At 38.0% G+C, this 13,798-nt stretch overlaps 1 protein-coding gene across 1 annotated transcript in view; it reads right to left on the bottom strand.

Annotated features, from left to right (window-relative positions):
- The window catches only part of LOC148133633 (vomeronasal type-2 receptor 26-like), a 28,744-nt gene that overhangs the window by 14,348 nt on the left and 598 nt on the right, over positions 1-13,798 (bottom strand). Inside the window, exons 2-4 of the mRNA XM_087967800.1 lie at positions 12,115-12,345; positions 8,378-8,549; positions 4,415-4,520 (exon numbers count right to left, since the gene is read on the bottom strand). Coding sequence (XP_087823926.1) covers positions 4,415-4,520; positions 8,378-8,549; positions 12,115-12,345 — 509 coding nt within the window. The remainder of the gene's footprint in view (positions 1-4,414; positions 4,521-8,377; positions 8,550-12,114; positions 12,346-13,798) is intronic.

The following is a 13,798-nucleotide window of genomic DNA, read 5'->3' as shown; positions in this document are numbered from 1 at the left end:
CTTCGGCTCAGTATTTGTAAACAGCAATGGATCATGCCCAGTATTTCCTAGCCATACCACAGATAACAATAATGATCTAATACATATCGATTTCACAGAAGACAATGTTGAAAAATCACTACGCAATCTAAAACCATCTCTATCTATTGGACCGGATGGAATATGTGCCTACTTCTTAAGAAAGCTATCCACTGCCATAGCCAAACCTCTAAGCATAATCTTTGAAAAATCTTTCAGGACCAGCTCCTTGCCTAACCTATGGTCACAAGCCACAGTCATCCCCATCTTCAAAAAGGGAGACCCAAGCCTAGTTGAAAATTACAGGCCAATCTCCTTATGCTGCGTCACCTGTAAAGTCATGGAATCAATTATTAACCAATCCATCATCCTCCACTTAGAGACAAATAACCTACTCTCCAATAAACAATTTGGTTTCAGAAAAAAAAACTATCCTGTAATCTACAACTCTTACACTGCAAAAACATATGGACGACACAACTCGTCCAGGGCAAAGCAATAGACGCAATCTACATAGACTTCTGTAAAGCCTTTGATTCAGTGGTACACGACAAACTACTCCTAAAAATAAAATCCTATGGTATCTCTGGACAACTGAATAACTGGATAGAAGCATTCCTGTCAAACAGACAACAAATGGTCAAAATCGGGAGCGTCCTATCAAATCCAGTACCTGTCAATAGTGGTGTCCCTCAGGGCAGTGTTCTAGGACCAACTCTCTTCATACTCTACATAAACGACTTCTGTGATCATATTAAGAGCAATTGCGTTCTCTTCGCTGATGATGTAAAGCTGTTCAATACCACAGACAATACTGCTACCCTACAAAAAGATCTTGACTATGTATCAGAATGGTCAAACAAATGGCAACTTCAAATCTCAACAAATAAATGCTCTGTTTTACATATTGGCAAAAAACAACAGAAAATAAAATACAAGCTGAATAGTCAAGAACTTGTTGATGACCCAAGCTCTGTAAAGGACCTTGGAATACTCACCTGTAATGATCTAAGTGCTAGAGCCCACTGCAACTACATAGCCAAAAAGGCATTAAGAGTTGTTAACCTAATCCTACGTAGCTTTTTCTCTGGTAATATCACACTACTAACCAGAGCATACAAAACATTTGCTAGACCAATACTCGAATACAGTTCATCAGTCTGGAATCCTTATCACGTATGTGATATTAGCACAATTGAGAAAGTCCAGAAATATTTCACAAGAAGAGTTCTCCACTCCTCTACTCGTTGTAGAATACCTTATGCCACCAGACTTGAAATTCTAGAACTAGAAAACCTTGAATTACGCCGTCTTTGGTCTGACTTAAGCATGGTATATAAAATCATACATTGCAATGTCCTACCTGTCAATGAATACTTCAGCTTCAACCATAACAACACAAGAGCACACAATAGATACAAACTCAAAGTAAACCGCACCAAACTTGATTGCAGGAAATACAACTTCAGCAATAGAGTGGTCAATGTCTGGAATACTCTACCCGACTCTGTAGTTTCTTCCCCAAACCCCAAAAACTTTAACCTTAGACTGTCTACTATTGACCTCACCCCTTTCCTAAGAGGTCTGTAGGGGGCGTGCATAAGCGCACCAACGTGCCTACCATCCCTGTCCTATTGTTTCTCTTATTCTTCTTTTATTTTTCTTATATGTACCCATTTCATGTATTCACAACTATGTATACACTTATACTTATTATCTTGTAAACAATTGGCAAATCAAATAAATAAATAAATAAATAAATAATTCAGAGACATCCTCTCCAAGGTTCTTTTTATTAGAGTAATAAACTGACACATCTGGGAAATCCCAAATCTGAAAGTTCCAGGTTTCCTTGCAATAAGTAAAAAAATCACAAACCCACCCCTTGCACCCATCATTGCATCACATGCCCCAATCACCATCAGTTCCAACTTGAGCCGTCCTCTCCTCCAGGTGCAGAAATAATATGACCTTGACTTAAAAGAAGAGCGCTATTATGTCTAACCCAGTGGTGGGATTCAAATTTTCTTTACTACCGGTTCTGTAGGCGTGGTTTGGTGGGCAGGGCAGGGGAAGGATACTGTAAAATCTCCAGTCAGAGGTGGTATTTGCCAGTTCTCTGAACTACTCAAAATTTCCGCTATTGGTTCTCCAGAACTGGTCAGAACCTGCTGAATACCACCTCTGGTCTAATCACATATACTCAAAGAAATCCCCCTCCCATTTTCCCAGGCTCAAGAATGTAACAGTGTGGAAGCATCTGGTGCTAATATGGCTTCCAGAGCTGACACATGGCCTTTATCCTAGTGGTGTTTCTCAAATTAGTTAATGGAGATGTGTTTCAGCTATGGGGTACCTAGATGGGTCTTAATAACCACGCACTTTCTTCTTTTCTTTGTGACTTAGATGTATTTTGCCTAGTTTGTTGTTTGAGTGGGTCATCAATATTTCACCTGGAATATTGAAAAAGATGTAGGTGATTGTTTTTTTTGTTTTCAGGGCCTCCTGAAAGAAATGCTTGTTCTAGGGATCTTCAGATCTTTGTCCTTTTCTCAAGAAAGAGGAAAATTAAAGAAATTCGGTAGAATTCCCTATCTTTACAGAACTGTTCATGAGGACTGAGAAAAACAATAATATATACACAAATTATATGTGGGGGCATGACCTGTCTTTCCAGATGTTTTCATCAGGATGATTATCAAACATACAAAAGTAGGTAGTGACAACATCTTAGAGACTGTGCTGACCTAGTGAAGAAGGTGACTTATTTATTCATTTATTTATTTGTCAAAATCTTACAATATAACAGAAACAAGAATAAACATAACTTTAAATACAAGAAATAGGAACTAATAATTACGAACAATAGGACAGAGACGGTAGGCACGGTGAGGACAATAGAGGTTAGTTTGAGGGTAAAGGTAAAGAATATTAATTTGGACATAAAGTCATAATAACAAAAACTCAAAGAAAAGTTCAATCTTTTCCATTGTGGGGTACTTTCAAAAAAATTAGGAATCAGTAATGAATGATGGCCTTTAGTAAATCTGTGTTGTGACCACCATGGGAGTCTTATGCTCAGACCTGAAGAAGCTTCTCCAAGAGAGAAACAAATTGATTAAGGTGTTAGAAACAAATTGGGAAATTGTTCAGCCACTGGAGCAAAGTGAAAAGGAAGAGAGAATAGAGTGGTATGAAATGAACAAGCAGGACCCTCTGATCTCTGATCCCCAAATCTTCATACTTAGGGAACATGCTTATCAGCCTGGATAATGAACCCAACAAGAAAAAAAAATTAAAGCCTCTTTGGATTAAAATAAAGGAAGTGAGAAATTGTCCTGTTGGGAACTAATATCCACATATTTAATGCAAAAGTTTACTTATATCTTGATTACTGGGCCCTCACTGGGGACAACTAGAAAGTCTGAAAAATAAAAGGATGGACGACATTTGCTGATTAAAAGATACTTAGCAGATTAGTCACATAACATTTCCAATTATTTAATGGACAACATTTCCTTACATTTCATGATTTATTTTAGAAATCAGATCGAACACAAAATATCCCAAAATCACAGTGCCCAATCTCCACCTAAATCAGCAATTCTTCTGCCTCGTTATATTATCTTTATGATTCAGATGGGGCCTCAGTACAATAATGTAGCATTTGGGGAAAAAGATACAAGCCAAGAGACCAGCGCCAGAGGCCAAGATGGAGAAGATCTCCACGGCCACCATGGACTTCCCTTTGGTGCTCAGGTAGGTGGGGAGGAAGGTGAGCCAAACGCTGCAAAAGACCAGCATGCTAAAAGTAATCAACTTGGCTTCATTAAAGCTATCAGGCAATTTCCTAGCCAGAAAGGCCACCGTAAAACTGATAAGGGCCAGAAAACCCAGGTAGGCCAGAATAGTGTAAAACATTGAAGCTGAGCCTTCATTACATTCTATGATGGTCTCTCTGACCAAGGAGTGGAAGTCCAAGTTGGGAAATGGGGGATAAGTTATCAACCAGGTGACACAAATAAGTGCTTGGATAAGGGAACAGCTTAAGACGATAGAGATGGTCAGTGGTTTTCCTAAGAATTTCCTTGCCTTGTTCCCTGGCTTGGTAGCCATGAAGGCCAGAACCACCACGGCCATTTTTGTCAACACACAGGAAACTGCAAGGGAAAAGAGAATGGCAAAGACAGTTTGTCGGAAGAGACAGGTGAGCTTCCTGGGTGTACCAATGAAGAGGAAGGAGCAGAGGAAGCCGAGCAGCAGGGAGAACAGGAGGATGTAGCTGAGATCTCTGTTGTTAGCCTTGACAATTGGTGTGTCATGATGTTTATGGAAAATCACCAGAATAGCAGTTGTGCTCAGAGAAAAGAAAAGAGCTAAAGAGGATAAAGCATACCCCAGGGGGTCTTCATAGGCAAGGAAGTGGAGCTTCTTGGGAATGCAGTGGACCTTATCCTTGTTGGGGTATTCATCTTCTGGGCAAGGAGCACAATCAGCTGCATCTGAAATTAAAAATCTTTACATAATCATTTAAGAAACATCTGCCATGAGCATTATCTCACCTTAGGGGTGACATGACCGTCCCTTTTCTGCTATGGCCAGCTCGCAAAGCAAGTGATGGAATGACCTATTGTGCATTTCATGGTGGATCAATTCTCCTTCTTTGTTAATGATCCGAGGTTAGTTTGGTCCAAGATTCATCTCCAGTTGGTCTAAACAATTAGTTGTGGAAAAAGGCCCTGTCTGTACACTGGACACTTGCTTGACTATCATAACCACTTCATACTGGAACTACAAAAAGACTGATATATCTGTCAGCCAGAAATATTGCACTTTTGTGTGTCTGTGTGTCCATTATATTGTGCACTGTGAATGTCCAAAATGTAACAGAGTAAGACATAAAAAGGTGCACTGAATGTCATGAGAAGGAACGGTCAAATTGGTTACAAGGAAAAGGATATACAATTGTGCAGCAAGTATTCTGAAAAGGGGAAGAAGTGATTTACAGGGAAAATCTCTGTACCCTGAAACTTTGAAGCCTCTCAATTCTATGAACAATGATAAAAAGAAATCAATATTTTGATTCACGGAATGGTTCACTGATCCTGGATGGTCTATATTTGAAATATGCTCTACCTGTCAGATCAGAAATGCTCCCATCTGAACAAGGGGTACATAGGTAGCAGCAAACCTGCTTGTTCTCTGGAACTTTTCTCCTCTCTCCTTCCTGGCACCTCTTCATGCCACACCTGGCAAAGGGCACCTTCTAAAAAGAAAAGAGAAATGCTTTAGATGACTGTAACAATGGACATGCTTCATTTATCCACTTCCACATTCAATTAAAATGGTTCACCAGAGTCTATCATCAACCAGGAACTGTTCTTGTGGGATACAGACCCACCTGTGGATGCTGGAGATTGGAGCTCAGATTTTGGCATGCAAATGAAGACTTGTGACATTGAGCTACAGCTTTTATGACACAACAACCCATGAGAATCCAACTGAACAGCATGAAGAAGTAAGTTCTTTGAGGATTCGGTGTGTGTTAGCAAAACAGAAACAGAAGAAATTGGTGGTAATTTAGGCAACTATGAAGAACTTGGTTTGCGGTATGATTGATCAATGTTTCTGTTTCCATGTAACTGATTTCTTTTATTAATACAATATTTTCATTTAGAATAATAACAGTAGATGGGCTGGGCATTAATTTGAGTTTTACCAATTTTGAATATCTATGAATTACATCTTCTATTACCTGTCCATCTCTCTTGATTTGTTTAAATATTAGTGCATCCCATTGCTTCCTGGAGGAGATTTCTCCAGTGCATAGTATTAAATAAATAATAATACTCATTACAATGAGCCCTGATTATTCGGTTTTGGGTGTTTTTTTTAATTCTATAATGAGAAGGGTCCTTAGAAATCACTGTTGCAACTTCTTTTCCTTTCCTTCTTCCCTCTCTTCTTCTCTCTCCCCTTTTACCCCCTTGTCTCTCTACCTCTATTTCCCTCTTCTGTATTCCCCTTTTCTTTTGCTTTCCAGTATTATACTTATTTTTTGAATTATTTTTCTTTTCTTTGGTTATTTTTTTAAGTCTTAAATTCTCCATTCTCTTTCCCCCCTTTCCTTTTTCTTCCCCACATAGAATTACTTGTTCATTAAAGATGGCTTCTTCTTTGTCCCAGTCTTCTTGTTTTGCAGTCTTTTCTTGTTGTTTCTCAAAGTTCCAAATCTCCATTTCTAAGAATTGAAAAACGAAGCCAAAAGAACCCTTCCCTTCTTGTGCATCTTCTTTGTACTTTTTAAGTTCCATTTTCAATTCATCCAAAAGTGATGCCATTGCAGAAATTTTTAAACAACCACCCGATTGATTTTAGTCATTCAAATATAATAACCAAAAATCCAAAAGTCACCAAGTAATCCAAATACACGCAAGCTATTTCTTTTTGCTTTTGCTTTTTTTTTTCCACTTTCTCTTCCTGGGGTTACTATTTAGTTGCAAAGTTTCAGTTAAAATGTATCTTTTGGAAGTCTTATTGAAATTTTACTTTAGATTCTTTTAAAGTCCAGGCAATCTCCTCCCTTCCAGATCCTGCCCTTATTCTTTTTCTCTCCCTTTCTGCTTATAGAAGAAATTTTTTTTAATGTCCAGAAATCTTTATTGTCCCTTTGACATTTAGTTATATTTTCAGTTTAATTGCCTATTGATGCCAAAGTGGATTTTTCCAATTTCTTATTCTTAATTGTCAATATAAGGAAAGAGAGAGAAGAAGAAAAAAGTCAAACCTTTCCCTTTTCACTTTCTTTCTCTGCTTCCGACTCTTCTTTGGGAGCGATGTTATTCCTTGTAAAATTTAAATTCCAGGGTGCCTTAGTTATTGCTTTTTCAACTTAGCCCGGTCAGCCAAAACTTTCACTTCTTATCTTCCTCCTGCACGTTCTTTTCCAGTTGAGATCTTCTTTGAGGTGGCCATTTCTGACCACCGCTCCTACCGCCTTTGGGAAAGGGAGTAATGGCCACCTGAGGAGGAGAGATGCGGCTCTCCTCGACCCTGCTGGCAGTCTCCCCCTTCTTCACCACCTCTACAGGGTGGCTTAGCCCCGAAGCCAGCCGGCTCGGGGCACTCCAGTGGCGAGCCCAGGCAGAAACCGCGTACGATCGCGGATTCCTGTCTGTCGCCGAAGCCCTTCAAACCGGAAGTTTGGAGCAAGATATAAAGAAACAGGACCTATTTAGAGATAATGGGTGAAAATCTAACTGAAAAAAGGATTCTGTAAAGGTACATAAGATTGTATTGTTATATTTGTAATAGAAATAACTTTAGAAAACTTTAGAAAATTGGAAACAACATATGATTAGAATGAGGGATAAAATAGTTAGTGTAATTTAGTGAAATGTTTGTGAATAAAGTAAATGAAATAAAATAAATGAGAAAATTGAATTAGGAAGGAATGGGAACATTTTAATTAGTCATTGTTTTATAAAATATAAGTGAAGAGGTGGGGGAATTAATTATGGAAAGTTTATAATTGTTCCCATAGAAGTATGATATTTAATTGAAAAGTAACATGAAAAATGTTAAGACTTTAATGAATATTAATATTAATGATAGAATTGAATTGGAATGGAATGTTGTTTTAATTATATACATTTATAATTTTTTCTTTTGGTTTTTTTTTTTTTTAAAGAATACTGCGTGTAGTTTAAGAATGTATCCAGCAGAATCTGAATGGAAGTTATGTATTATATTGAGTGTTATAACTTTAGGGGAAAGATATAAAGGCATCATACTCCAATCAGTAACTACAGGAGAAATTTTGTTTAATGAGAAAAGATAATAGACAATTGAAACAGGACAGACAAAAAATATAAATATAATGATTTGAATTGAGATGAAATAAATAAAATAAAATCGGGAAAATTAAAAGAGGGGAGAAGCCATGTAGAAAATGTAAAATAGTAATAAGATATGGAATAGAATATAAAAATGAGCATGAACTTGAATTTGTGTCTGTACGAAGAAATGTAACCCGGGATTATGCTGCTTTCAAAAAAGATGTTTTAATTGTATTTCTTTTCTTTTTGTGAAAACTCAAATAAAATTTACAAAAAAAAGAGGAAATCACTGTTGCCTGCTCTAATGGCCAATTCAGTTACAAGAAGTTCTTTCCAATCCTGACACAAATCTGACCTCAAATGTCTTACATACATAACAGGATTTTCACCAAATGGCTGTCATATTTCCTGATTTCCTGATAATTTAGTTTGGAAGTTCTGCATCCCCAGGGTAGAATGAATCTTCCATCTCACCTTTGTAGGCCAGACAATTGCATCAGAGTGAATGGTGACATCCTGACCTTGGGAAGCCCCAGGATTTATTTGCCCAACATTCAGAAGGACAGTTGATCGATTGGGGAGGCGATCCCAATTGAGAAGGTCATAACGAGCAGATTTCAGTCCTTTTTTTGAGAAGGAGACTTCTTCTCCAGCACTGTTGTTGAACTGGACATTCATCAAATAAGGAAGAAGCTGAAACAAAAGTGACCTTCAGACATTGGATTAAATAACTGAAAGCCACACGTGAGGCATCATGGCTTTTGTCACTTTGTGTCACTTTGTGGCTTCTCAGACACAAAAAAGATTATGTAGATACCAAGCACAGGGTCATCCAAAAGGGCCTCAAATGCCTATACACCAATGCACAATGTTTTAGGATTCCGATGATTGCCCTAATTTAATCATGAGCCTCTAGCCAAGCTTCAAAAAAACTCAAAGGATTTATTAGGAGCAACATGCCAGTATTAACCTAAATGAAGCAACTCTGGCATATGTCACATGTGACCCTCTTTCCCCTTTCCTTCCTAGGTGTATCATTAATCAGATTCTCCAATAAAGCACATTCATGGGGTGGGTGTCATCAATCATGTTTTCCAATGAAGGATTTTCACAGCCAGAAGATCCAGTAGCACAGCTACAGTCTTTTTAAGATAATGGTTGAATGTACCTCTAGTTTTACTGCTTTACTACGCCTTCAGATTTCTTGCCCTTGTTTATGGCATCTTGAAAACAGGCATAGGAATGTTTTACGAGTTGACACAATGCATGAGGAATAAAATGGTGAGCTAGAATTCCAAGTACATGAGGGGAGGTATGATATTATTGCCATTACTGAAACTTGGTGGATGAAACCCATGAATGGAATATTCAATTAAGTGGATTTAAATTGTTTAAATGAAACAGACCTAATAAATGAGGAGGTGGAGTTGCACCTTATATAAGAAATAAGAAATAACTACATCTGTACAGAAATAGAACAGAACAATGATGAAAACTATTGTGAATGCATTTGGGTCAATATAAAAAAAAATAACATTGCATTGGTGTATACTACAAGGCCATCCAACCACCCAAAGGAAATAGATGAACTTTTTGCTAGCCAGTTAAATGTGGTATATAGGAAATATTGTAAAATGCAGATTAGTGATGGATTAGAAAATGGCAAGAGAACACCAATCCACTCTGGACAAGATCAAATGACCAGGGTCAGATGGAAAGGGTCAAGGGTCTGAAGGAAAAGGTGGATGCAAACACAAGGGTCTGAAGGAAAAGGTGGATGCAAACTTAGAAACTTTGAACCATATCTTCATGATCAGCTGACCAATTACACTCAACGTGTTGTCTTACTCATTTTGATTTGTATTTGGTGGGGTACCCCAAGGCTCTGCCTTAGGGCCAGTATACTTCAATACCTTCATCAATGTTTTAGAAGAGGGGATAGAAGGGGAACAGATCAAATGTTCTGGAAAGAATAGCCAACACTCTGGAAGATGGGCTCAGAATACAGAAGAATCTAAACAGACTTGAACACTGGCCCCTATCTAATAAATAAAATTTAATGGTGTAAGGTACTACATTTAGACAAGAATAAGGCATATGCACAGATATAGAATTGGTGGTAACCAGCTCAATAGTAGTAACTACAAGAGGGATCTTCGTCCTACTGGACAATCACTTAAATAAAAAACAGCCATGTCTGACGCTGCCAAAAAATCCAATGCAATCCAAGGCTGCATTAACAGAGGGATAGAATCAAGATCACATGAACTGTTAGTATATTGACCCAATTTTATAATGCCTTGGTAACTGAATTGGATGCATTGGATCCACTTTTGATCCCCACAATATAAAAAAAATACATGTTGAGACTCTAGAAAGAGAGTAGAGAAGAGCAACAAAGATGATTATGGGGCTGAAGGCTAAAACATGAAGAACATTTGGAGGAATTGAGTATGGCTAGTCTAGAGAAAAGAAGAATTGGGGTGACAGGATAATGGTGTTCCAATATTTGAAGGGCTGCCACAAAGAACAGGAATTCAACCTATTGCCCAAAGCATCTGAATGGAAGACAAGAAGCAATTAATGATAACTAATCAAGGAGAGAAGCAATCTAGAACTAAGGAGAAATTTCCTGACAATGAGCACAATTAATTGGTTGAATGATTTGGTTCCAGAAGTTCTAACACTGGAGGTCTTAAAGTAGAGATTGGATAACTATTTGTCTGAAATGATATAGAGTTTCCTGCTTGAACAGGGCATTGAATAAAAGTCTCCAATCTTCTTTCCAACTCTGTTTTTCTATTATGGCCCTTATTTTAGGAGATAGGAGTATGTCTAACAAGATATAGGTGTTTCCTTGGTGGAGATCTGAGCAATCAGGAATAGCACTAAATAGTGAGCTATTTCCCCAACACTACAAAGTTCCCCTTTATCATTGGGCCTTTGAATCAGGGCTATTCAACTCTAGCTTTACCAGAATGATACCTACACACAAAGATTTGAATGCCACACTTGACATTTTATTGTATGATTTTCCTTCTGTGATACCAGTCCACATACATGTTTAAATTTGTATTTTAGATGTAATGGAATGATTGAATACTTTCTTTCAAAACAATGTAGAGTTGGACATCCTCTCTATCTGATAAAAAAAAAGACTACAATGCAAGAACCAGGTGTGTTTAAGTGGGAATAGTTGAGCTAAACCTCCTTGCTGTCTCCTTCTTGCTCACACAGCAAATACTCCTTCTGTTTCCAAACAGCCCTCAACTCTCTCACACACTGACAGGATGCTAGCCAGATGAATACCAATGGATGCTGGTAGGCAAAGGTAGATTTTTTCCCCTTATTTTCCTCCCCCAAAACTAAGCTTGACCGCATAGTTTTGTAGCGAAGCATGGGTATCCAGCTAGTATGAAGATATTTCCTCTATGGATCTTAGAGACAACTGGTTTGCAATTCTCCTCTTTTCCCCTCCTCTACCCATTTTCAACCGATTATACTAAATTCAGATTTTCTTTCATTTATTGTTGTAATTTTCTCTGAAGTATATTGATATAGTAGCATATAGATATTTCATGAATATTTCAGATAACACATATGGGAAGTTTCCACTCTAAGATCAATGGACTGAAAACAAAGTGACAGAGTTTACCTGCCATGGCTGAACATTGGAAATCTTCTTTCTAAGTCTCCTGAGGGCTGGTTGTGATCCAGATCCATGCATAGCATGTAACGCATGTGCCAGAGCATAAATGGCATTGTAGACATTGTAACTTTCACCTGTCATCTTTGTTTGAAACTTATAGGTTGGCAGATTCGCTAAATTCTCTTTTCCTGTACAGTATTTTTTCCATTTTATAAAATAATGACCTGGTTTGTGGAACTCACAGTGAAAGACCTTTTCCCACCACAGTGGGAGAATCCTATCTCCTTGTGGGTTCAAAGGGTTTAAGGAGAGGAGAAAATTGCTGAATTTTGAAAACTTTCTGCTGTGGTCCCTAAAATGCAGAGACCCATGCAAGTGCTTTAAAACTTTCCAAGTATCATGAAGATGGTTTGTATGTGGTTTCCAATATGAAGTAAGGATCCAAACTTTTGGACATGGACTTTGACCAAATGACTTGAAGTTCAGAGTCAAAAGAAATGTTTCAACAGTATCAGGCCCTGCAAAGAAAATAATAACTTCAACATTAGCCCATATTTTTGAATGTAAAGTGAATTTGAACACTTCTGCATGAGAAAAATCATGTTTCACCCTTTGAGTGAAGACCTGGCAGATCTCCTTCTCCATGAGCATTGGCCTCAGAGTTGAGAGGAAACGTTCTCCATTCTCATCCTCAGAGACAATAAACCCAACCCAGTTCCACTGGAAATACTGGAGCATCTGGACTATACCCACATATTGAGGAAATTTCTTGGGATTAATCCGGAAAGAGGAAGGATAAACTCTTCGGTCTCCCTGAATGAACTCAAAGCCAATGCTGAGCTGGAAAAAAAATGAGAATCTTCTTTTAAAAAGACAAAAATAAAGATTGATGGTGACTTTAGAGGTCCCCATTTTGTAGTTTATTGACCCCGTCAAGCTGAGTCATTTTGAGAGATAAGTTTCTCCCTTTCTCAGGAAGAGCCACCAATTAACATATTTTCTCTGGTGTCACATGTCAGAATCCAAGGAAACAAACTTTAAAGAAGATAATGTAGAAAAGGCACTATGAAACCTAAAACCATCCCTATCTATTGGCCCTGATGGATTATGTGCATAATTCTTAAAAAAGCTGTCCTCTGCCAAAGCAGAACCCTTAAGCATTATATATGATATATCATTCAGAACCAGCTCTTTACTGAACCTATGGTCCTTAGCTACGGTCATCCCTATCTTCAAAAAAGGTGACCCCAGCCTGGTTGAAAACTACAATTTCACTGTGTTGTGTCACATGCAAAGTCATGGAATCAATCATTAACCAATTCATCACCCTCCCCTTAGAGTCAAACAATCTATTCTCCAAAAAAAAACAATTTGGTTTCAGGAAAAAAATGTCCTGCAACCTGCAACTTTTACACTGCAAAAACATATGGACTACTCTACTCAACCAGGGTAAAGCAATAGACTCAATTTACATAGGCTTCTGCAAAGCCTTTGATTCAGTGGTACATGACAAACTACTGTTAAAACTAAACTCTTACGGCATTTGCGGATCCTTTCATAAGTGGATTACTGCATTCCTGCCAAACAGGCAACAAATAGTAAAAATAGAGAGCACTATATCAAACCCTTCTCCAGTTAACAACGGTGTCCCCCAAGGCAGCATTCTAGGACCCACACTCTTTTTACTCTATATAAATGATGTTTGCGATCGCTTTATAAGTAACTGCATCCTCTTCCCGGATAATGTAAAACTATTCAACACCACCGACAATGCTACTGCTCTTCAAAGTGATCTTGATTATGTGGCAACCCCAAATCAAACAATTGGCAACCCCAAATCTCGACCAACAAATGCTCTGTCCTACACATTGGTAAAAAAAATCAGTACACCAAATACAAGCTAGGTGTATATGACCTCACTGATGACATTCATATTGTCAAGGACCTCGGAGTACTCATATCTAATGATCTAAGCACCAGAGCTCACTGTAACAGCATTGCCAAAAAGGCATTAAAAGTTGTAAATCTAATCATACAAAGCTTATCCTCTGGAAGTATTGAATTGCTAACTAGGACATACAAAATCTTTGCTATACCAATACTCAAGTACAACTCATCTGTTTGGAATCCGCACTGTATATCAGACATTAATACAATTGAGCGAGTCCAGAAGTATTTCACGAGAAGAGTACTACATTCCTCTGCTTGCAACAGAATACCCTATATCACCAAACTTGAAATTTTAGGCTTGGACAATCTTGAAGAACACTGCCTATGGTTGGACTTAAGCATA

The sequence above is a fragment of the Notechis scutatus genome, chromosome 1, assembly GCF_049901735.1.
Source record: "Notechis scutatus isolate UNSWTSFEM ecotype Mainland chromosome 1, rNotScu1.2, whole genome shotgun sequence".
Taxonomy (NCBI): Eukaryota; Metazoa; Chordata; class Lepidosauria; order Squamata; family Elapidae; genus Notechis; species Notechis scutatus.
This window is presented reverse-complemented; position numbering and strand designations above follow the sequence as displayed.